Raw genomic sequence first — 24,667 nt, 5'->3', positions numbered from 1 at the left:
GCCCCAAATCCCCACTCCCCTCCCTAACATAGTACATGACAGCAGATAAAAAAACAAAAACTCATACAGTCCATCCAGTCGGCCCAATAAAATAAAATCATAGCATAAGGTATGATGCAACACTACATATGCATACTTGATCTTAATTTATCCTTGTTATTTTCAGGGCACAGGGCATAGAAGTCTGCTTAGCTTTTGGCCTTGTTCTCCAACTACTGAAGTTGTCATCGAAGCCCCACTCCAGCCCATCCAAATCTGTCCAGCCATGATCAGGGAACAGACCATAGAAGTCTGCATGGCCCTGGCCTCCAACTACTGAAGCTGAATCTGTCCAGCCATGATCAGGGCATAGATCGTAGAAGTCTGCCCAGGACAGGCTTTGGTTCTGAATTACTAGTGTTTTGCCATCTAATCACTGCTATTTGGTTCCTCATCTATTTATTTCCTCTCCACTCCTAGCCAAAGCAAGAAGGCAACAGTAGTGGACAGAACAAGAGCCTGTTTCTTAGTGTGTGCTCACATACCTCCAGGACTGCCAAGTCTGTACACCAAACCTTCAACTCCAACTGCTACTGATATTAGACTTTAATTTTTTTTGTTCTGGATCCAAAATACTAGTAAATATAAAACATATTCACCAGTACAGTACTTCAGATCCAGGACAAATATATATTTTATATATATATGCACACACAAAAGTATAAAATCAGAGATGTATATTCCACCCCCCCCCCCCCCCCCCCAAAAAAAAAAATTACAAGAGACCAACGTATAACAATGATCACAAAATAATTACCATATATTATATATATAAATATATATATATATTTTTTAACTTTGAAGCTGGAATCAGTACATTTGTACCGACTCAGCTCCATCCAAAATCGCTGCCAACTCCGACACTGCAGCCCTGCATATCCCTAGACTGGAAACCTATGCAAAGTACTAACAAAAGCCCATAGAAGAGGAGGGGGCAGAGCCTGTGAACATTCACCGACTTGCAAACCCCATAGTGAATGCCACACCAAGGCAGAGCTCACAATGGAGAAAGGGAAGGACAGCAGTCTTCATTCTGTGAACCCATGGCATCCTGAGCTCCACTTTACAAACCTCTGTCTACAGCTCTTCTACTGTGGCCCTGTCTCTCATAAGTAACATGCAAGGCTGTAACAGACCTATGTCCACACAAACAAGGATATTATCCAAAGATGCTTATATGAAGGAGCTTTCCAGAACACATACCAGGGCTGTGCAGTCAGACTCAGCAGCAATTTTGAGTGGAGTCAAGCTAGAGTTGGTAAAATGTTACCGATGGTAGCTTCCAACTTAAAAAAAACCCCAAAAAACATATACACACATATATCTATATATCTTTGTTCTGGATCTAAAGTCGTTGTAAATAAGTTATATTTACCAGTACTTCATATCCATTAAAAAAAATTAAAAGCTAATATCAGTAGGAGTCAGAGGATTAGTGTGCCGACTCCATAACCCTGGCACATACAGGTCATTTATTTAAAGGTGAGACCCGTATGATCTCAAAAAACTGCAGCATCACTCAATAACTGGCACTGCAGCCTCCAAGACTGTGCTTCCTAGGGGCAATACAGTTATTGGACCTGTGGCTGGGACACCAAACCAAGCAGCAGCACTCCAAGTGTACCAGACATGACACAGAAAGAAAAGTGTGAAAATAAGATGTAGGCAAGACCTTTGATTTCCTTCTACTTGTGAATAATAGCTGCAGGAGGCAGCCCTAATTCCAACTATATTGTCAGTCCTGAATAGGGCCCTAGAGGAAGGCTACCTTCTAGAGCTCTGCAACGCATGGGCCTCAAGGCATCCCCATGCCAACGAAGCAAACAGTACACCAACTTGGGAATAAAACTTGTATGTTGTACAGTACTAGGCAGAGCACTTAGCACCTAGGCGGGTGGGGGTGGGGGAGTCAACCATGATCCTCAGGGACCACAACCCAGTCAGGTTTTCAAGATTTCCATAATATATAGTAAAACTAGTAAAAAAGGCCCGTTTCATAACAAATGAAATGGGCGCTAGCAAGGCTATAGAGAGAGTGAGAGTGTGTATATGTATGTGTGTCTGTGTGTGTGACACAGAGTAAGTGTGTGTGTGTGTGTGTGTCTCTCTGTGTGAAAGAGAGTGTGCACAGGTAGGGTGAAAATGAAGAGACAGCAGTGAAATTTTACATAGGACAGCTGAACCATTTGAGGCCTGTTTGTGTGTCTGTGTGAGAGAGTGTGTATATGTGTGTGGGTGCGTGTGTGTGTGTGAAAGTGAATGTGAAAGGGTAGGGTCTAAATGAAGAGACAGCATTATAATTGTACATAGCACAGCACAAACATTTGAGGCAGTTCTTGCCTTATCTCCCCTGCTGCCCCCTCCATATCCAACGATTCGTTCCTTGTCTTCCATCCCCTCTGTGTCCCGTGTGTATGTGTGTGTGAGTGAGAGAGAGGTGCTAGCAGTCCCTGTGATAGTGACAGGTCAGTTGCTCATTATAGCCAGTTAAGAGTGAGAGTGTGTGTGTATGTGCTGGTTTTTTTCCTTCCCTCATATGCCCTCCGTGTCCGCTGTTTGTGTGGAGAGCAGAGATCTATATGGTCCTTTTAGCATTGCTGTTGACGTCGCGTAGCAACTGTTGCTGCTGGTTTTCATTGTTCCGCGATGTGTCTTATGTCATGTTCTGTCGCTTAGTAACGGGTTCGCGATGCGATTGGCTGAGTGTCATTGCTCCGCCCTCGACATCATGATGTTTACGTGGGGGGGGGGGGGGGGGGGGGCCAACACTCATGGGCGAATTCCTGGTTTCACCACCATGCATTTAGAATGTTGGGACTTGTGGAGGCTTCAGAATGTTGGAGGTGCGTTTTATATAGAGAGATGATGGCAGATAAAGACCTGTACGGTCCATCCAGTCTGCCCAACAAGATAAACTCATTTTACATGGTATGTAATACTTTATATGTATACCTGAGTTTGATTTGCCCTTGCCTTTCTCAGGGCACAGGCTGTCAGAGTCTGCCCAGCACTGTTCTTGTACTAAGTTGTGAAGATAACGTCGAAGCCCCTTAAAATTTACACTTCAGCCCCTCCATATCTATTCAATCACGATCAGAGCACAGACCGTAGAAGTCCGCCCTGCACTGGCTTTACTCTCCAAATACTGGCATCGCCACCCAATCTCCACTGATTCCATAGATCCATTCCTTCTAAACAGGATTCCTTTGTGTTTATCCCACATACATAACGTTGATCTGCAATGCAATGGAAGCAGTACATTAAAAAACACACACACAAAAAAAATGTATATTATGGAAATCTTGAAAATCCAACTGGGTCATGGTCCTTAAGGACTGTGGTTGCCCAACCCTGCCCTAGACCAAGGCCAGCACTGGTGAGACTCTCAACATTACTACACTGGAGGAACCTGGGCATCACTTTACAGCTTGTGGACTGACTTTATTTCAACATATTGAAAGAGGTGAACAAGCACATAACACCTTTGGAGGTGTTAGCAATGCAAGGCCAAACTCACTGTAGTTTTACTAGTTTCTGGGGAAGAGTTATAGAGGAAATGAATGTTTGAGCCCTTAGAAATGAGAGGATTCACCCTCTGAGCCCAATTCTTTGTGCCATGAAGAAAAACAAGAACCATGCTCTCCAGTTCTAAAAGATAAGAAATAAAATCAAAATCTTTTGCTTTAAATAGAAAAAGCTTTATTGCTTCTTTTATTTTTAAACCTTCAAATCAGAAAACCCTGAGCCAATATAAGCCAAGGAAGCATGGTAGGCTGGCTTCCAATCTTTTAGTAGTGTGAACCACACCCCCTTCTCTCATCTCTTTGGATACTGGCTATGTGCACACGCAGCAGTTGCAGCTTAAACTCAAGTTACCGCAGAGTGACACTGGAGCAAAGCTGAGGGTGTATTTTTTGCAGCTGATTTCCTTGTGCATAAGTAAGGCCTTTGAGTGCTATTTTGTGCATGCAGCTGGCTCCAGGGCACCAAGCTCAAATCCAGTTGTAGGTTACATTCAGTTATCATAAAGTGACACTGGAGCACAGATGAACAGCATTTTTCTGTAACCATGTGTTAGGATTAGTATTCAAAATTAGCTAGTGAGCATAATCTAATTTTCTATAAAAAAAAAAAAAAAAAAAAGTAAAATTGCACTGATCCATGATGACAAGCTAAAGGATTTAACCACAAAAGAGAAAAACAAAACACTCTCAGACCTCTGATTCCACTTCCATCCTGTAGAAATTAAATATATAGATTTGGCCCTGCTTGGTATATCTTTTTAAACTAATTTCTTATTGTGCAGTAATATTCTGCACTATATTTCAATACATACACAGGCCTGTAGTTGTTAAATGCTTTACACAGATGTAGGAGCCATCTCTCAGAAAAATAAAGAAACTTCACATCAGATTATGACATCATACTCAAAAGTCTCAAAGGACAATAAATGCACTATGAAAAAACAAAAGCACAATGGTTTTGGGAGGGGGGCAGCAGCCTACTAAGCAAGTAACTGAGACAAACTTATGTTTAGTACCAGAATCACAGAACACATAAAAGGAATGGATTCATATTTTCACACCTCCATATTACAAATCAAGAGTCAAGTCTAGGCATCAACTTCAAGTTGGAAAGGTTTCCTTTTGGCTTTTGAGAAGCACAGAGTATCCACAGTATGGGCACAGGCAGTGTTAGCTTGACTTGTAGAATTTTTTATTTTTATTTGTTAAAACCAGGCTTCCTTCTAGGCATTCTGAGAGAGTACAAAGCGCAGTTCGTCCATTCTCCAAAATTTTAGTCCATGAGGCAGTGCCACAGCTTATAACAGATCACCCAGTCGCAGTAGGAGAGGTAAGAAACAGCAATTGCTTTTTTTTGGTCCACTAGAAATTTCTCTACGCATTAAGAACACCCTAATGAAAGCGCCAGATGAAGAAAAGACAGCATTGACCTTTTTATGTTTTCTCCTCACCTCCAGGAGAGCAGGAGTTTGTTTTCCTGGTCCTTACTTAGATTTACACGCCTCCATGTTGAATCACTGTCTTAAAAATTACCATCTTCTTCAGCCAGCTCTGTGTATTCTTATTATAACAGTTCTGAATCTCAAGAGGACATATTTATTTCAAGTACGGCTCAGAGTCAGCCCTCACTGGAGGTCACAGTTGTGCAAAACAAGTGGGGGTTCAATAGGTCCAGAAAGAGCACTGGAGCTGTAAAACAAAAACAAAACAAAAACACCCACCCCACTGAAGCTGTAAGAATAGAATTCACTCCCAGCTCTTCTCTGGGGCCGAGGCTCATTCCTCACAACGCAGGTCTCAGAAAAATCTCGTGTGGCGGTTGTGGTTACGTGCAGCCACAGCGAAAGTCTGAATTCTGGACAGCACTGTAGCTGCAGCCCACACATGCTACATGATACCAGGAGTCACAGTCATCGCACTGCACCCAGGCCACAGTGTCATCTTGGGGAAGGCGGCATCTATCAGCTGCACAGGGCTCTGCCGCAAAGAGAGTTTGAGAGAAGACCTGGCAGGTCTCACGCAGGGGGTGCTTTCGTGGACGGCCACGGCGCTTCCTGTAAGGGCCAGAGAAGACAAAAGTATAACTCTGGATCAAGGGCAGCAGACACAGGAACACCAGTTACCAAATACGGAAACTACAGAAGGAAAAGGGGGCTTAAGAGGAAAAAGAAGAAAGGAATTACCGAGAAAAAGTTGCAAGAAGCAAGAGCAGAACTGAATTAATGACAAAGGTTGGTGACAATTTCTAGGCCATGATTGTCCAACTTTTGCATAGTGGTCCCTCAAATGAAATTTTCTCCTCACTCAGAGGGACCAGAGAACAATCTTTAGAATATTAAAAAGAGCCTAACTTTCTACAGTTATCATAATAATAAACCTTAGGATGTAAACTAGATCTCTCAACTTTGTTTAGCTGCATAAATTATTTTGGGCTGCTTTGAAAAAAGGATTTCAAATATGGTGAGTGGAGAAGGAAGTTCAGACATACTGAAGGAAATGGGGAATAGGTTATCTCTAACCAAATTCTGTTCTTTACAAGTCAATCCTTTCTGTAACCTCCTTTATTTTACACCCCCTTACTGTCCCCCCCTCCCCAGCAATCCAGAATGTCTCATTTTACAAACACATCCAGCCATTCTCCATCTCATTATTTCCCACTCAATAGCTGCAGCCCTTCCCATCACTCTCCAGCCAGCCCATCACCGAGTCTGCAAGCAAGCCAAAATATCAATTTCCACTCTTCCACTCTAGTTACTGCCATAGCTGCATGGTGCCAGAAGCTGACTTTCCAAAGTGTCTGAAATTCCCATCCTGTTTTCCCTCAAATCTTGCAAGAACACAGAGTTCAGACATCATGCAGCTCAGTTTCTAAGAGTCAAAGGGTGCTGAAAGCAATCAGCTTTCAGTCTCTCTCCACCTGGCATAGCTGATAGACAGCAGAGGAATCCAACAGGACATTTCCTGGGCAATCCTGTTACAGATAAACAGATTTCTTGAAGTATAAGCTTTTGAAAAAAAAAAAGAAACACACCACTTTTCAGATGCAATACATCCATTCTGAACAGTCAAATCAGACAACACCCTACAGAAACAAGCATGGGTCAAACAAAAGTGCAAACACCCTGGCATTTCAGAGTGTAAATATTCTCATTATTTCTAACCTTGGCCTGTTTAGTAGTCAGGGGACTGTGTGAAAGAAACCCTGGACAACCATTCATTTCCAGCCATCGGCTTAACATGAAGAAGATTCCTATAAATTATTCACATGTTAAAGCTTTCTCTCTCCTTTGTCATCTACTCACCGGCCAGGCGTCACTTGCAGAGCTTGTGCTGTTCCCTCTCTGTGCTGCTCATTCCTCCTGCCATCCCCTAGCCTCCTTTTGTAGCCACTCACTCCCCCACGAGCCCCAGGCCCTGGCATCCGGTGGCAGTGTACCAGCTCCACTTCAGATTCCGACCTGCAGAGCCTCTTCCTCCTTTGCGCTGCTGGCTCCTCCAGTCCCTGGACTTCATCCTCCAGCTCTGGCAAAACTGTGTGTGCCGATTTGCGCCGGCTATGTGCCACAACAGCCGCTTTCTGGTTCATTGTGTCCCTTTTAGGCAGCGGTGGGGTAGACCGGGGAGATTCTACTGCCTCTTCACCCTCTGAGTGAGGAGCTTCCCTCCAGGTGCGAGAGAAAGTCAGTGGCTGTGGCTTCAGTTTGCTGATACTACCAATAGAGTTGAGTATCAGAGTAGCCCCTGAAGGGAACTTGGTGAAATCCTTTGTGCGCCTGTCTGTAAATGGTACGGGTTTGAAGCAGCTGCCTCCGACAGTACCACCACCGGAGCTCAGAGTTTTAGGTGTAGTGATGGCGTCAAAGTCCCGTGGGCAAAGCCGAACCTTCTGGAACATGAAGTAGAACTCTGGCTCTTCCTGCTGCTGCAGGGTTGGTGCTCCCTCAGGGATCTTCTCAACCTCTTTGTGGCCAAAAATCACCATATCGCTGTCCGACAGCTCCACTCGTATGCTACGATGGACACGGACATCGTTAACATAAGTGCCTAAGGGAGAGAAGTTAAAAGCAAGATATTAAAGTGTGGAGACAGAGAAAAAAATTCATCCACTGGGTAAAGATTTTACTACCACTGAGAACATTGTTGTACAATTAGTTATTGGCAGTGAAGGGATTTGACCCTAGCTCTGTGTCAACCCTCCTTTGTTATTTCAAGGCTATTAAAGTGAGAGCTAGAGGTAGGGTGGGATTGGAGCTTGTATTTGCAGGTGTCACAGAGCTCAGTGCTTCTGGCACTAAACTGTGAGATTATGGAACAAGGGTCCTATCAGTCTCACCATCACAGCTTCTGGTCCTCAGCTGCTCAGTTGACACCCCAGCGAGGTCTAGCTATAAGGTAGGGATAAGGGACAAGGCAGATTCCTGTTTATCCAGCAGAGGTGTGTCCCTGGGAGGGGAAAGGATGACACATCCACTGTAAAGTTTACAGACTGCACAAACCGCAAAGACTCATAGTTATGCCAAGTAGTACAAAACATCCTGGCAAGACATGTAGTAACAAGGAAGCCAGGCAGCTGACAAAACCCGTTCATCCAGTGTCTGGCTGGATCAGAAGCTTAGAGTTTGCAATAAAAAAGATCATTTTTGGTCCATGCAGTATTTTTGCAACATAACTGTTTGAACTGCGTAATAATGATGATTAATGCTAGGATGGAACACACATGCCAATCCTTTTAGTACTTGGCACCAACACAATGAAATACACTACCAGAAAATCTTAAGATGATACATTTAAAAAAGAAACTTCAGTTCCAAAACCCAGGGTTGTTCTCAAGCGTTTGAAGGAGAACTAACGGAGGATGTGAGTTACTGATTTGAAAAGGTGCAACAGAGTATGCTATTATTTTTCTTTGCTCTCATAAAAAAAAAATAAAAATTTTGATATTTTGTATGAAGAAACACTGCAAATAAATCGTTCCATCCAGACTCCAACAAGGGCACAATAAGAAAGTGATCCCTCACCGCCCCACCCAAACTCAAATACAGTTTCAGAGCTAAAGATTATGATGGGCCCTGTTTAATAAGCTGCGTTACAGGTACATTAGCATTTTTAGTGCGGGCTGTGTAGATGCTCATATTACTATGGCGTCTACACGGTTGGGACGTGCTAATTTTTAGCATGCACTAAAACCGCTAGGGCACCTTAGTAAACATGGCCCCTATATCTGAAGCACAGGGAGTCAGTTGGCTCTGCTAATGCTGACACCTGAAGCAAAGAATCCACAAGATTCTGAATATTTCCCCGATATATTGGGAATGATTTGTGTAGTTAATTTCAGAACTAACCACACAATTGTATATGAAAATTCTGGGGCTGGCAGATATGTAACTTTTGGCTAGTCACCTATGAGGATAAAAGTGGGAGGGCTTTGGAGGTATGGGGAAACTGGCATAGGTTAGCTGCCTAGGGCAGAGGATCAGCACTATCTCAACTAAACTTGTAAAGTTAATTGGGTAAGTTATTTGTACAGTTCAACCACACAGTTTCAACTTAAGACACACTAGCCGGTTGAAAATCCACTTAAAATTATCCAGACAACTTTTAAATGGGATTTCTTGCCACTAAACACTGGCCCCATTATTTATTAATCTGTGCTCAAAACACATCATCTCCAACTATAATTTAAAAGAAACCCACCTGAAATACATATATATAGGTCCTGCTAAAATCCACTTGACTTATACTTCCATGTTACAATACCTTACACTGATCACAGCTCAAGGCAAAGCTGGTCTTCTCTCACTGACATTCTTGTGACTGTGGGAAACTCACTTAACCCACTCTATTGCCCCAGGTACAGAGAAAATACCTGTAGGTAATACGGAAACCGCCTTGGTTGCATCATAGAAAGGCAGTATACCAAGAATCTAACCAACATGCATTCCTTGTGACCTTTGAAAAGTCAATTAACCTACCACTGCCTTGGGTACAACACGTATGGCTAGTCTCACTAATGTGCATGCAACATGTTAATGCTCACTTGGCAATTAACATGTGTGTTTAGTAAATAAGCCTCACCAACAGTAAGGCTAATGTGAAATGATGTATGTTAATATACATTATTTTTCCCACTACAGCGAGCACATTTTAGAACATAGTTTCCCTTCTGGACAGGGAAACTCCTACTGTGCCAAGTACTACTACTACTACTATTTAACATTTCTAAAGCGCTACTAGGGTTACGCAGCGCTATACAATTTAACATAGAAAGACAGTCCCTGCTCAAAGAGCTTACAATCTAAAGGACAAATGTACAGTCAGACAAGTAGGGGTAGTCAAACTGGGGCAGTCTAGATTTCCTGAAAAGTAAAAGGTTAGGTGCTTAGATTTGAAAAAATATTCAAAACCAGAGTCAAGACCTTTAACATAGCATGCAGGATCATGGCCTAAGCCTGGCCTCCTTCACATAGCATAAGAGACCCAGCCCAAACAGATCTTAATTCTTTTGCAAGGGAAAAGACTAGGAAAACAGAAAGGTTGTTCTTACCATGAGTGCTGCAGTCTACGATGTAAACTCTCCAGTCTCCGCTGCCACTCTCCTCCCTCTCTGCATGGATCTCTGCATGGACCTGGGAGATTAAGTCCGGGTTTCTCTCTGAAACCAGCACTACATCGCAGACATCAGGCCGCCGTCCCAAGCGGAAGACACAGTGTGGGGTCTCTGGCCGGAAGGTGTACAGATCTTGGGAGACTGGGCTTGCTGAGCCAGGAGTGCCCACTAGCCCCATCCTCAGAAGCTGGAAGCAGGGTTGCACTTCTGACAGCATGGCGTGTAAGAGTCTTAGGAGACACACTGTCCCCTTCAACAAATTATATTAAAACCCTATTTTTCTTCTTAAGTTTAAAAACACCATCAAACTAGCATTAAATAAGTTGCTAGGGGTTCACCAGCAAAGAGCCACTCAAAGACCACCACAAAAAGGCCTAGAAGGAAGAGGAACCAACTTGTTTCTTCACATTTTGTGGGGTGATTTGCTTTTCTATCTTAAGTAGAGGAGTGTGGTAGCCGTGTTAGTCCACTTAAGGTTATCAATAGAAATCAAACAAAATAAAACATGGAACTAACTCTTACCTTTTAAGTAATAGCTCAAGGTGAATTATATTCGGGCACACTATGTATTTAAGAAATAAAGGACGGCAATGTAACAGAGATTGGTTAGAAGCAAGCTACAGGTCCAGCTGACAGTAATATCTTAAGTACCACCCCCCCCCCACCCAAGCAATGCTTGAGCACCCTTGCTCTTGTCTACTACCTAGCCCATCTGTATCATGCACGTGAAATTACCTGAGAGATAATATTGCTATACAAATGAATATATGGAAGAACGTTATCAAATCATACTAGACCAAAGTAGGCCTCACTTGTCTCCCTAGATGTGTGTGCAACAAACTAAAGAGCTCTTTTTCCTCGATAGGGTTCAGATCTAGACCAACCCCGGGGGGGGGGGGGGGTACCAGAATACCTCCTTGTGCTCAGATTTAGAAAGACAAGCACTTAAGTCTAAAATCCAAACCCAGACTAGGAAAACAAACCTACGCACCCCCTTTAGCAAACCCCTGCGTCTAACTTCCCAGGTTAACCCTTCAAACCAAACCGGGCCACGTGGGTCTCCAATACACCTACCCCCAGAGCATCCCTATATGGGAGAGCAGGATAGCAATACCTGAGAAGGTCTATGCTGGTTATCAGGGGGAAGAAAAACCTGACGCTCCCCTCTCTGAAGCGGATTAAACCACAGGCTGGGCCGCTCCCCTCCCCCTTTCCTGCCTGGCCTGCATCAGGGATAGAGTGTGCGTGTGCTGCTGCCTGCGCTGCTGCGCACGAGCCTCCGAGCAGGCGCAACCAACAGTTCTATCCCACACGGCACACGACACGCGCGAAGTGGCTCCTCCCCCTTTTCCTCCAGTAACCTTCACAGGCACCCGTCGAGAGGCAGGGACGTGGCTACCAGTGGTGGTCCGCGAGCCAGCGAGCGCGCGCACCTCTCACCCTCCCTCTACTGCATGGAGCAACTGATGCGCCGACTACTACTGGGGGGGGGGGGCGCACGCGCGTCCTCTCGCACAGGAAAGACACTTAGCAGACGCCTACGTGCTTACAGTACGGATATCAGGGCCGCCGTGACAACCCACCTGTCGAGAGGCGGAAGATAAACCTTTATTTATCTTCCTCACAGGAGCGCTGCGGTCATATTAGTGCGACCAGGCCCCGCGGGTACACAGCACACTCCCAGAACTGTGTGTCAGCGAAGGAGGGCTTTGAATCTTGGCGCCAAAAGGTGGATAGGCGGTGACGTCATACAAAACCAGTTGGAGGCAGCCAATCTTTGTCCGCCTTCTTGGCTTCTTCCTCCCTTCCCAACCACCCCTTCTCCATCTTCTCCCGCCAAGCTAGGGGGCGCATGCGCATTCCCTGTCGGCGGCGGTGAGAGGCGAAGGTATTACACTTTGACGGCAGGGGGCGTGTGCAGGCTGCAGGCTGCCAAGGAGGTTTGATGACCTCCTTGGGCTGCAGGCGCACGCGGTGAGAGGGAATGCTGGGTAGGCGTGTGGAAGTTGACGGCTGTTGCTATGAGACGGAGTTGCCGGGCTCTGGGCCCGCGCGGATTCGGATTGTAGCTGCGTGCGCAGCTCGGTCATGTCAGGCCCACTTCCGACAGTATGAAAGTTGGGTGGCTGAGCCTATATAACATGGGTGTTTAGAAGTTTTTTTTTTTAATATCTTGTATGAAGGCATAGGCAATTTATAGTAGCACACAGCATAAGTGCCAGAAGATATCTTTTGTTGGAGTATGGCTGCTTAACCTATAACATATCGGAGAAAGTATATATATTTTTTATTTTTTTTTACACCCAATCACAATACACAATCAAGCTGTGGAATTTGTAGCAGGGACGTGATGGATGCTTTTAGCGCAGATGGATTTTAAAAATGAATTTATATAAGTTCCTGGAGGTTGTCCACAAACCATATTTTGATGGGTAGACTTGAGAAAGCAACAAGGAATGCAGCATATGCGTTAAGATCTGGACTGGATTAGTCACTGTCTGAACTGGGATGGTTTAGTGTAGGGGGTCTGTGTGGTGCCTTGATCTGACACAATATGGGGCATTTCATTATTCTGTCATATACCTCTACTAACTCTTATTGAAGAATGGGTACTCAAACTATATAGTATGTATTGGTGTATTTGAAACTGTATTAGTATGAATACTGGTGCAGAAATATAACATCTTGCAAATCTCTAGCAGTTTGTATCAGCTACAATTGTGATTTTATTGTAAGTGTTTAGTATCATGAGAAATATGTAGCAACATGTAGCCATTTGCAATCACTTGGTATTAAAGGATTTCTGCCTTTTCCTTTTTGCATGTATCTCCTTTTCACAGGAGGACAATAACCCTAAAAAGAAATGGATGACCGAAAGAAGGAAAGGGAAAATCTTGAACCTCCAGCGGCTTTTACAATACCAAAGTCAGCAGGTAATACTGGATTCTTTTTGGTCCCCTCCAATTTGGGGTTGGTCCCCCATAGTAAATAAATAAATAGTCTGCTGGTTTGGCTGGCGGGGGTCCCTCCCTCATTCACATGCTTTGTTTTAATGAAACTGAGCATGTGTGAGCCTCAAGCATGCTCAAGTTCACTAAAACCGAGCATGTACGCCAGGGCAGGAAAGCAGGGCAGGTAGTGCAGTGCTGAGTAGCGCCAAAGGAAGGCTTCTGCTGCCGGGGCTTGGGGACCCCCACCAGCCCAGGTATTTAGGGTTAAGGCAGGGGTGGAGAGCAGCGGGGAGGCAGGGCAAAATGTGCCCCCAACTTTGGGCTCCCCCCCTCAAAAAAAAAATCAAGGTCTGGCTATGCCTCTGCTACTATGTAATGTGTATGTATGGGTAATGATTTCAGTGATTATTTAGTTAATATGATGGTCGTATTGTGAATGTTATGAGCTTTTATTGTTGAACTTCTGTAAGCTGCTCTGAATAGTAGATGGTGTGGGTTATAAATTTTATAGATAAAGAAATAGCCCCCTTAGGGGTTGCTGTTTTATGACAGAGCACCTATGTGGAAAGGTCAAAAAGGTGACTAGTTATCTTTATTTCATAAAGGCAGCATAAACTCCAATGTGCATCACAGAACAGGCACCAGGAACCAGCAAAAGTAGTAGGGAACATGCATTCATCTAGCTGTAACTGTTCCCAGTTCAGCTTAATTTAATATACTGCAAATAACTTAATCTAAGCGTGAATAGTGGTGAAGCAGTTTGGAAGGATATTCAGTAGTATTATCCAGATAGTGCCACTGAATAGATGTACAAATGAAAAATTAATTATACAGAATTGGGGGGGGGGGGGGGAGAAACAAAAGGAAGCCTAGGTTACAATGAGGGTGATTATTAAAAAGGTAATATGTTTATAATACACAATAAACAAAATGTACAACATTCCAAGCTTATTTCAAAGAACGAAATCATCGTCCAGAAACCCAAAACTGAAAGGTTATCTAAACCCTCCAGGATCTTTGTAGTTATAGGGTCATAAACTGATACTCATAGTAATGCATCATGTACATAGCAAAAATGTATCCAAAAATATAAACATAGACCACAGAGTATAAATGTAGGTCACAAGGAGCTGTGCTCTTGTACTCTCCTGTCAACCTGACCATCAGCCTATCCCATTTGTTATATAAAGCAAAAGAGAGAAATGAGAAACCTGTATGAACAACTCCAACAGGTGAACACACCAAGAGGCATATTTTCAAAGCACTTAGACGTACAAAGTTTGGAACTTTGTAAGTCTAAGTGCTGTGAAAATGAGCCCCCAAGTGAACCTGGAAGTATAGAGAAACACTGTGCTTTATGAAAAAGGTAATATAATATAATATGTACAACAGCTTGACTTATGCTTGAGGTGGTATGTAAAACTAATAAAAAAAATAATATTAGTATTAATCTAAGAAATACAAAGGGTGGGAAGGGATTATAACTACGTAATGCAAGGTTCCATGTTAGGAGTCACTGACCAGGAAAGGGATCTAGGCAGCGGTGTTGACAATACATTGAAAACCTCTGCTCAGTGTGCTGCTGTGGAGGCTAAGAAAGCAAATAGAATGTTAGGTATTATTAGGAAAGGAATGGAACACAAAAATGAGGACGTTATAATGACTTTGTATCGCTGCATGGTGCAACCTCGAATATTGTGTTCAGTTCTGGTCGCCGCATCTCAAAAAAGGTATAGTGGAATTAGAAAAGGTACAGAGAAGGGCGACGAAAATGACAAAGGGGATGGGATGACTTCCCTATGAGGAAAGGCTGAAGCAGCTAGTGCTTTTCAGCTTGGAGAAAAGATGGCTGAGGGGAGATATGATAGAGGTCTATAAAATAATGAGTGGAGTGGAACAGGTAGATGTGAATTGCTTGTTTACTCTTTACAAAAGTACTAGGACTAGGGGGCATGCGGTGAAGCTACAAAGTAGTAAATTTAAAACGAATCTGAGAAATTTTCTTCACTCAATGTGTAATTAAACTCTGGAATTCATTGCCAGAGAATGTTGTATAGGCGGTTAGCTTAGCAGGGTTTAATAAAAGTTTGGTTAACACAACTCTTCTGTTCTCCAATTCCCTAATTTGGCTATGCCACATGAACTTGATCTTACCACAACATCACCCTGTATTTGTTCACACTGGAGCCTGCATAGGCCTGTCCGGTACTATGGGAAAATGTGGGATACAAATGTTAACAAATAAAATAAAAAAGTCCATAGACTATTATTAAAATGGACTTGGGGAAAATCCACTGCTTATTTCTGGGATAAGCAGCATAAAATGTATTGAATTTTTTTGGATCTTGCCAGGTACTTCTGACCTGGATTGGCCACTGTTGGAAACAGGATGCTGGGCTTGATGGACCTTCGGTCTGTCCCAGTATGGCAATACTTATGTAATTATGACAGTGAGGGCACAGTGTTGCTGCAGTAGAGCGACAGCGACTATAGTAGGGATCATGTGGTTCAGACAGGATAGCTTTTGGGAAGGGCTCTAAACCTAACTAACCACAGTTCCTTCTGTAAATCAAGTGAGGATAGGAGAGAGAACTGAGAAAGAAAATGTTCTAGCAGAGTGCAAACGAATTTGAAGATGAGTAGATGGAGTGAGAAAGTATTGGAGGGACAAACATAAAGTACATGTTGGAGCGTTTGGATTGAGATTCTTAATCAGGAATAGAGGCATCCTGAATGAAGAACTTGAAAGTTTCCGGTGATGATTTTGAAGATGGTCCGGTATCGCATTGGTAACCAGTGCTCAGAATGGAGAAGAGTGTCATATTTCTTAGTTCCCTAAATCTGGTGTATATTATGCCCATGCCTAGATGTACGCATGGATACGTGCATGCCCACTGGCAAAGTATGTTCCATAAAAGCATGGCATATGAAGCTACTTTGGATGCAAATGAGCTGATGAAAAGCTGCAAAATATTTTCCCATGTAAGGCCATAACACTGCTGGCATCTACCCCACCAGCCTGCCTTCAAACTTTTCATGGGGGGAATCCTCAAGAAGCTGGGCATTTCCAAGTATGTTCTCTTCTTTTGTTGAGAAATGCCTTGTCCTTCAAGCATTCGGCTTTTCCTCCCATCCACATCCCCCTTTCTGTTGTAAACTTGGGTAGAAAGGCAGAGAACATAAGCGTTGCCATACTGGGATAGACAGAAACAGGATATACTGGATTTGATGGACCTTCGAGCAGTGGCCAGTGCAGGTCACAAGGACCTGGCAAGATCCAAGAACAGTAAAACAGAGTTTATGCTGCTTATCCTAGAAATATGGAGTAGATTTTCCCAAGTCCATCTTAATAATGGCTTATGGACTTTTCTTTTAGAAACTTATCCAAACCTTTCTTAAACCTTGCTAAGCTAACTTCAAACACAGATTGGAAGAGAGATATTTCTTTTGGCAGGGGGCTGGTGGAGGGGATGAAATTTTGTAGTCGGTTTCAAACATAAACTGAACCAAAAGGTGTGAAGCTTAAACTATGGTTTGCTCTTGTTCTTTAGGTCAGATTGAGTTAATACCCCCGTCACATTTCCAGAGAAAGCCTCCCCTTGCCACACCACCGCTTGCTCCACACGCCACACGCCCAGTGTCTCTATCGCCTCCTGCTGTGGCTCCCAACCCTTGGACCCCACTGTGCCAAGAGCTCCTAGCCCTGAGGCGGGAAAATGAGTATCTCAAAGCAGCACAGAGGAGCACAGATGGAAGGGATGCCCACCGTGGGCGTAGCCGGACAGCCTTCAAAGAGACAGGCATCAGAGCCAGGTATGGCAGAAATTCGGGAAAGTTTTGCAGTGCCTCTAAAATTGCTTGACTGGGCTAGGGATTTCAGTTGCTTTCTCTGCCATTTCTATTCTAGTCCTTGTAAGGAGGTGAGTGTGTGTTTGGTGAGAGTGGGAATGCCAATCTTTCTTCCCCCTGCCCACAGCCAAGAGGGCCGCCAACCCCAGAATTGATCCTGGTAGGACTCCAGGCAAGATGATAGATGATAAGCTTTCTGCTAATCATTTCCTGTGTCCTGATATTAATGTTTCTGTGTGTGCTTTATACAATACCACATGCATACACTTGTTAACACTCTACATAAATAATGATTTTGTTTGGTTTTATATAGTGTACACGGTGCTGTATGAGGAATCATTTTACGTTGTACATTGATAATGCTGTATTACTGTGTAATGATTAGAATTTGACACTCTAGCCCTGGTTCTCTGTCACCCTGCTCCAGATCACAGGACAGAGATGCTGATTTCACAGCCCCCCAGCATGCGTTGGAACTCGCCAGGAAGGCAGAAACCATCTCTCGGCAGACCAGCGACATCTGGTGGCTGGAGGCTAAGGCACAGGAGCTCGGGACCGCCACTACCCATTTGGAACATGAGCGGGAGGCCACCCTGGCCTTTCTGCAGGAGGTGGCAGAGGGTCTGCAAGCCCAGCTGAGAGCATCAGAACTGGAGCGGGCCTTAGTGGAGGAGAAGGCCCTACGCCAGCAGGAAGAACTGAAAGACCTGGAAGAGAGTCTGACCAGGGAGAGGGACCAGGCCCAGGCAGAATTGGAGAGGCAAAAGGAGGACATGGTGATCCTAAGGGAGAGAAAGCAGGAGGCACACAGACTAAGAGAGGAGCTGCATGAGGTAACAGGGAAAGAGAGCAAGAGAGTGCAGGAGATGAACAGACTGAGAGAGGAGCTCCAGGAGGCACAGAAGCACTACCAGGAGAAGGTGAGGAACTGGAACTGTTCTGTCCTCCAGCACTCCTCAGGGAGTTGTTACTAAAAGCCTTGTTTTCATCTGGCGCTAGTAAAGGAACCATTGTGCATGTTGTCACTCTTAGATCCTACACGTCTCAGAGGACTGTCACTTTAAGACTGTGTCATGCTCATTGAGAGTTAAATGCCTGCGTCTTTCTCTCCATCCAGCTCCTGAAAGCAACAGAGGCCCACAGTGAGGAGGTTGTTCAACTGCAGCACAAGGTGCAGATTCTGGAGGAAGAGCGGGAGAGGGTACGGCAAGAAGTAATGCAGCTCCAGGCAGAGCTCCTCTCAGCCAATCAAGAGAGAGAAGTCCTCGCAGAGCAGCTAAGGTAGGTAGACACCTACACACAGGTGCATACATGTGGTCCTGCCTTGTTAACCAGCTACTGGACAGAGACTCAGAGCCAGTCCTATTATTATAAAGATCCATTTATCATCTCAATGCAGTTGGCTACCTGTAGTTTCAATTTCAGAGCTGGCTGAAGCAGGGACTTCAAATCCCAAAATGCATTAGTTAATAGATGTTCCAGATCCAGGCCCAGACCTGCAGTTTCCTTGCAGAAGTCATACATCAGGTTTTTATATTCTTCATGATGCCCAAGTCCAGTTTCTCTTCAGATGAGCAGAGCCCCGGCTGAAAACAATTGAATAATTGGGGGGGGGGAACTAAGGTGAAGTAGGAGAGATGAGGGAGAGGGCTTCTGCTACAGTTGTCACTCGAGTGAAGGGCGTCCATTTTTTGCAAACAGGAATAGGGGTTGGTAGCAGCTTTGTCTCCTGGTAGAGGAAGGGTTAATTTTTACCACTGTACAAACTAGGGCTGTTTCCCTTCAAAAAGTGAGAATTGAGAGCTTTTATTTATTTTTTTTCCAAAGCTGCACTAACGATGCCTGTGTGGTAAATGAGAGGAAGCCAAGTCAATTCCTATAAGCTTCATCTCGTTTGCTGTGCGGGAATCGCTAACATGGCTTTGTAAAAGAAGCCCTTAGTTACACTACAAAGATTTAAATTTAATATGGAGTTTATATTCAATTTTCAAGTGGAAAAATTCCATGTCTAAACATGATTTCAATGAAATTTCACCACAACACTGAATTATCAATAAGCTGATGGGCATTAAAATACCAAAACAACAGACTTCATACAAATAGTATAAAACCAATATTCTGTAAGTGCTTTTTAATTTTTAATATTTAAATTTTTTATTTTGAGCTCTGCTGTGCCACTCAAACGGTCTTAGACTTCACTGAGGAGAATCATGCACCTCAGATCATCACAGGTCAATAAAGTTCAAAACATTACTTATATCTTCAATCTTGAATCATTCTACAGCTCTGATAAAAATCTTATATGATTCCATTATAAAGAAGATGTTTCATTCTATGTGGAAACTAAAATGTCTAAGACCTTCCCAAGGGAAATATTCCCGAACTTGATACAATCAATGGTTCTGAGCCACGCAGATTACTGCAATGGATTATTTGCGGGATGTAAATTACAGCTTTTGAAGAAGCTCCAGGCAGCCCATAACACAGCAGCCAGGCTGATATTCAGTAAAACACGTTTTGATAGCGTTAAACCTCTCCGATCAAAACTGCACTGGCTCCCAGTCAAGGAACGTATTACCTTCAAAATTTGCTCTTTGGTCCACAAGATTATCTACGGTGAAACCCTGGGATACATGGTTGACTTCATAGATCTTCCAACCAGAAACAGAACCAGAGCGTCACGTTCCTATCTGAACCTCCACTATCCAAGCTGCGTTGGACTCAGATATAAATCAACCTATGCATCCAATTTCTCCTACTTAGGTACACAAATGTGGAATTCACTACCAGAGTGTGAAAACGATCCATGACCATCTAAACTTCAGGCGTTCATTAAAAACCTATCTGTTTTGCAAGGCCTAGTCTACTGATCCAACTTAAATGCCTTAACTCCGTAATGCATCAAAACCTCACATCATAATGGACATTGTATATTCCTTAGTTCCTTGACCCTTGTTATACTTGTATACCCATATTTTAAACTGTATTTATTTAATATCTACTGGACTTGGCGTTCGCCTTGACGGTATTATGTAAGCCACATTGAGCCTGCTAATGGGTGGGAAAATGTGGGATACAAATGTTACAAATAAATTATTACTCCTCATCCTCTTCAGTAATAGTCATGTACGATTTTTATAAGAGCTGTAAAATGATTCAAGATTGAAAATATAAGTAATGTTTTGAACTTTATTGACCTGTGATGATTTGAGGTGCATGATTCTCCTCGGTGAAGTCTAAGACCGTGTGAGTGGCACCACTGAGCTCAAAATAAAAAATTAAAATATTAAAAATTAAAAGCATCTACAGGGTATTGGCCTTATACTATTTGTATGAAGTCTGTTGTTTTGGTAAACAGGATTTCAGACATTTCTAAGCAATCCAATCACGTACAATCTCAAAAAAAAATTAGTTGTGTCACAGAGAAAATCTTATCCCATAAATATAACCATAGGCCTTTAAGGCTGCTTAAGAGAAAAACATCAGATTTCAGTACCCCTCTAAGGAAGAAACTGTTTACTCGGGAGATGAAGAAAGCAGGTTACAACATCCCCCCCCCCCCCCCCCCCCCACGAGAATAAGCTAGTCTAAAACAAAATCATAACCCCCACTACCCAAAAAACTCTAATATAATGAATTATATCAAACCCACTCTCCTCACATTTCCAATTAACAATACAACCCGTCACATCCCATCTGAGGCTAGATCAATTATCATCTCCCATTCTTACAATCCCTAACATAATAAGCCACATCAGTTCAGACAATAAGAACTGTTAAACGATGTCAAAAGCAAATGACAGATTTTTCAAAGGAAAAACTTTAGATAGAAAAGCTGATCCATAGCCTTAAGCTAGTTGGCGGACTATGGGGGCCATTCTCTGTGGAACTGGCTCAAGGTACAGGTAGTCTATTTCGTTTTTTCAAAATATTTCCTTTTGAAATACCATTCAGAGAGCATCAGGGATAATCTGTAAACTCCTCCCTTCCTTTTTTTCACTTTTTCTGGGGCCTTAAGGGGAGCCAATACAGAGCTGGACTCTCAGAAATCTCTGGTGCAGCAGCTGAGAACATACGTTGGACAGCTGGTGCCGGATGACACCAGGGCAGAGGAATGGCGACAGGAGAAAGAGCAGCTCGTCGCAACTGTGCAGGTGAGCCTGGGGCCACAATTTGAGGATCTCGGCAGCAGCATTTGGTTTTTTTTTAACACCAGCAGACGAAAGATCACTTCTGTGCTGTGGACAAGGGTAAGATTTATCTTTAGTTACTGTAAATATGAGTATAGTTGTGCTGGGTCCAGGGCTGATGTGAGAAGGAACTAAAACCGCAAGCTGCACCAATAAATCTGACATCCTTTATTGTGAATAACAAAAATTACCCAACATGGCACCACGTTTTGCCCTGCGGCTGCTTCAGGGGTACACACATAGCAAGATATGAGTTCTCAGGCTTCACATAATAAAGTCAAAATTCTCCCACAATTCCTTCTTAAAAATAAGAGGCACAGTTGTCATGCAGTTAGACTATGCGGCATTTCAAACAGATTGCAGCCAACAGCTGCCATATTTAAAAAGTAGCACTTTTGACAGATATCAAGTTATTCTCAGCCCATTATTATGTAAGGTGTTTATTGTATAAATACAAGTGAGAGTACTTTTGCTTTTGCTTGGGAAGTAGCAGCATACCAAGGGCAGGGTAGGCAGCAAGGGGGTGCATGAAGCAGTTGCACAGTTGTCTGCTCTTCCGGTCCCCTGCCCCATCTGATGTTACTTCCTGTTCCGGGGCAGGGGACCGGCAGAGTCAACAGCCTAGCGACTTCTCCATGCAGCCCCTTGCTAGGAGGAAGGGTAGTGGGGGTGATGCGCCCTGGGTGGCAAGCAAGCTAGGTACGTCATTGAGAAGTAGTGCACTGTGAGAGGTGTTGGGAGTGACTCAGAGCATGAGGTTCAACCAGGGTTGTAATTAGATCTCGGGGACAAGAAAAATTCTTTGGTTGTCTTTATTGGTGTCCACCGCTCAATTGATGACCTTGAGCAACATCGTTCATCCTGCCCTATATCCAGATTTAAGACGAGTCAGGAAAAGTGCATTATAACTATGCAAAATAGAAATCTGTCATGCACTAGTGCTGTCTAATAAATGTCCCTATTAAATTCAAATTCAGGGGCCTTGCTGGTGGGACACTTTGGAACACTGGAGATTAAGTTGGAGGGGATCAAAAGAGGGATAAAGGGGGTTGGAGATGGAAAAGTGGGCCTGATACGAGAGGGGAGGTTATAAAAGTCAAGACCTCCTTTCTCAAGTCTTTTATTGTGGGAATTTCTTTGATTTGGGGGGGGAGTGCATAGGCAGGTACAAGTTTTTCTGACTTAAACAGTTGGATAAAAATGTATTGTTGTATGGTTTACTGTTTGGTTGGATACTTATCATTAATAAAATACAAGTAAATTTAAGTTTGGGAATAAAGTGTATTGCAAAGAGTGGGAAGCAGAAGAACAAGGGGTTGTGATGCTATGCTGTAGGGGAAAAGACTTAGAGAAAATGCTTCTTTCCTGAGAGGGAGGTGGGTGCCTGGAATAACTGATCAGCAGAGGTGGTAGAAAATTATAGTTAGGATTTCAAGTACATGTAGGATAGATACAGTAGAGAGGACAGCGGTAAGGATGAAGAAGGAAGATTATTGGAGATATACCACAGCCTGTAATTACATGGTAGGTCGAGCCAACCAGAAGGACTTTTAGTCAAGAAGTTCTAACCTATTACTCATTAATGTTTATGTCCACAGCAATTGGAAAGAGAGCGGGAGGTATTAAAGACCTCAATGGAGCTTCTGAATGTCCGTCTGTCCTCCCTGACAGACATTCTGTCCATCCAGGAGGAGGAGCTGGCTAAAAAGGTATGGAGGCTGCAAGAAAGCATGGGAGTTTTGTGCAGTGCCAGTGAAAGGTGAAAAGGGAGGTAAGAGGAGGCAGCACTGCACAGGGGCTTTGGAACTGAGCAAGAGGAAGGAAGGAAGTAGAAGATGCTGGAATGAAAGGCGGTGGGTGGACTAGGGAAATTTGCTGTGTCACTTGTTGAGCTCCATGGACAGGGAGAATGAACAGCCCCACATGGAGAGTGTCAACTCGTAGGCTAGAATAGATTAGAAGGCAGTAACTACTGCACCAGGTAGCCCTCCACAAAGCCCCTCAAGTCTTTTCATCCACTGAACAGATTGCAGGGTCGGCGGGAGCTTTTTATCATAGGGGCTTCCTCAGATTCTTTTTCATATCTTTTCTATCTAATGCCTGATCTCTAAAAAGATTTTGATTTGGCATAAGCTCTTTCCCCTGCCATGACTGACAAAAAGGCTGCTGGCTTTAAAAGGTGCTCACTTTGTCCTTCAGGCACAGTATGGGGGCAGTTCTTTAACCTTGGCTTTCATAGTTACTTGTGCTTTATGTACATAAATGTTTAGAATAGTGGCATTTAATTTCTGCAAATACTCACTTAACTTACATAGCGGGTATTTGCAAGGGGGGACGTAGGCGGGGCTCCCACTTACATACGGACTTATGGAATGGTGTAAATTATGTGGGGTGCTGCCACACTTAGACGCTCAGATTTACACAAGCTAAATATTAGTTGTATTGATACCTGGTTATGCAAGTATTCCAAAAAGAAACTTAGGCCTCTGTGTTCCTTTATAGACTAGGCTCGTACTGCCCTCTGGATGTGCAATTCTAGGTGCTCTGTTATAGAATTGTCCCCTGTGACTTAAATACCAGGGAATTAGTCATGAAATATTAAATTTAGGTCAAAACTGAAACGGTCTGAAAGCTTTCAGCCAGAACTGAAACTTCAGCTGAAACTCATCACTTGGTTTTGGCTGCAGCTGAAACCAAAATAAAAACTTAAGTTTGGTTGAGTAAATGTGAACCCTTGGGGGCCACTGGGAATTGTCATTGCTTGCAGTCTGCATTCCTCTGCTAAACCCACAATATCCAAGCCAGAATATAACAATTTAAATAATGAAAGACCGTATTTAACTTCCAAGCAAAATAGCGTCCTCACAAATGGACTGCAGCTAATGAAAACTGAAACTAAAAGTAGAGTTCATCTGAATTCCAGTTTTGGATTAGGCACCAAAACTGACCCAAAATCCGGGTTCGGGTTTTGGCTGAAACTGAACCTCTCTCCACCCCCCCCCCCCCCCCCACTTCCTGCCCAACCACCTGTAGGCCTTCCTTGAGCCTACCTTAGTGAAGCCCTGGTGGTTTAGTGGTTTCTTCAGAGGCAGAAATGAACCACACTTATTCCTGCCCTGTGATGCTCCCTTGAAGTGACCCTGGTGGTCTAGTGTCCTCTTTGGGGCCAAGAACAAACTCCAATCATTCCTGCCCCATGTGTTACTCCAATCCAAATGGCTGCCAAGACAGCCTCACAAGACTGCCGTGGGAGGTCTCAGCAGTCATTTTCTGATTGGAACCAGCATGGGCAGAGGACTTGCTCCTGCCCGTGTTGGTTCCAGTTGCAAAATGGCTGCCAGAACCTCCTGCTGCATTCTTGCAAGGCTGCCGTAGGAAGTCTTGGCAGCCATTTTGTGACTGGAACCAACATGGGCAAAGCGGACAAAGAGAATCATCAGGCTATCGCTCAGGTAGTTCAGTTTCTGCAATTCCTAGGTTGGGTATATCTTAAAAAGAGCAAGCTGG

At 43.7% G+C, this 24,667-nt stretch overlaps 2 protein-coding genes across 5 annotated transcripts in view; one reads left to right on the top strand and one right to left on the bottom strand.

The window, feature by feature from the left end:
• Window positions 1–4,159: 4,159 nt before the first annotated feature.
• TCF19 (transcription factor 19) lies at window positions 4,160–10,707 on the bottom strand. The gene is made up of 3 exons (XM_030197426.1): window positions 10,108–10,707; window positions 6,866–7,607; window positions 4,160–5,617 (listed from the first exon to the last, which is right to left on the bottom strand). Exons 1-3 carry the CDS (start codon window positions 10,385–10,387, stop codon window positions 5,389–5,391), a joined length of 1,251 nt encoding a protein of 416 aa, XP_030053286.1. The 5' UTR covers window positions 10,388–10,707; the 3' UTR covers window positions 4,160–5,388.
• Window positions 10,708–11,700: 993 nt separating this feature from the next.
• The window catches only part of CCHCR1 (coiled-coil alpha-helical rod protein 1), a 52,532-nt gene continuing 39,565 nt past the window's right edge, over window positions 11,701–24,667 (top strand). For 3 of the 4 annotated variants that reach the window (XR_003941522.1, XM_030197413.1, XM_030197415.1), the window contains exons 1-7: window positions 12,277–12,444; window positions 13,011–13,103; window positions 16,673–16,934; window positions 17,398–17,890; window positions 18,088–18,251; window positions 20,989–21,124; window positions 22,759–22,869. Coding sequence is in view for 3 of the 4 variants with exons in the window: in XM_030197413.1 (XP_030053273.1) it covers window positions 13,034–13,103; window positions 16,673–16,934; window positions 17,398–17,890; window positions 18,088–18,251; window positions 20,989–21,124; window positions 22,759–22,869 (1,236 nt within the window). In the remaining variant the exon portion in view is untranslated. Of the gene's footprint in view, window positions 12,059–12,276; window positions 12,445–13,010; window positions 13,104–16,672; window positions 16,935–17,397; window positions 17,891–18,087; window positions 18,252–20,988; window positions 21,125–22,758; window positions 22,870–24,667 lie in introns of those variants that run through there. The other variant, XM_030197414.1, reaches the window with a different exon arrangement.

Source organism: Microcaecilia unicolor, chromosome 3 (assembly GCF_901765095.1).
Source record: "Microcaecilia unicolor chromosome 3, aMicUni1.1, whole genome shotgun sequence".
Classification (NCBI taxonomy): domain Eukaryota; kingdom Metazoa; phylum Chordata; class Amphibia; order Gymnophiona; family Siphonopidae; genus Microcaecilia; species Microcaecilia unicolor.
This window is presented reverse-complemented; position numbering and strand designations above follow the sequence as displayed.

Bases quoted from the DNA above. Each gene is read 5' to 3' on its own strand.
- TCF19 (XM_030197426.1), bottom strand. From the start codon at position 10,387: ATGCTGTCAGAAGTGCAACCCTGCTTCCAGCTTCTGAGGATGGGGCTA. The intron at 7,608-10,107 runs GTAAGAACAACC...TCTCTCCCTTAG, and splicing joins CGTAGACTGCAGCACTCATG to GCACTTATGTTAACGATGTC. The intron at 5,618-6,865 runs GTGAGTAGATGA...TGGCCCTTACAG, and splicing joins CTGCAAGTGACGCCTGGCCG to GAAGCGCCGTGGCCGTCCAC.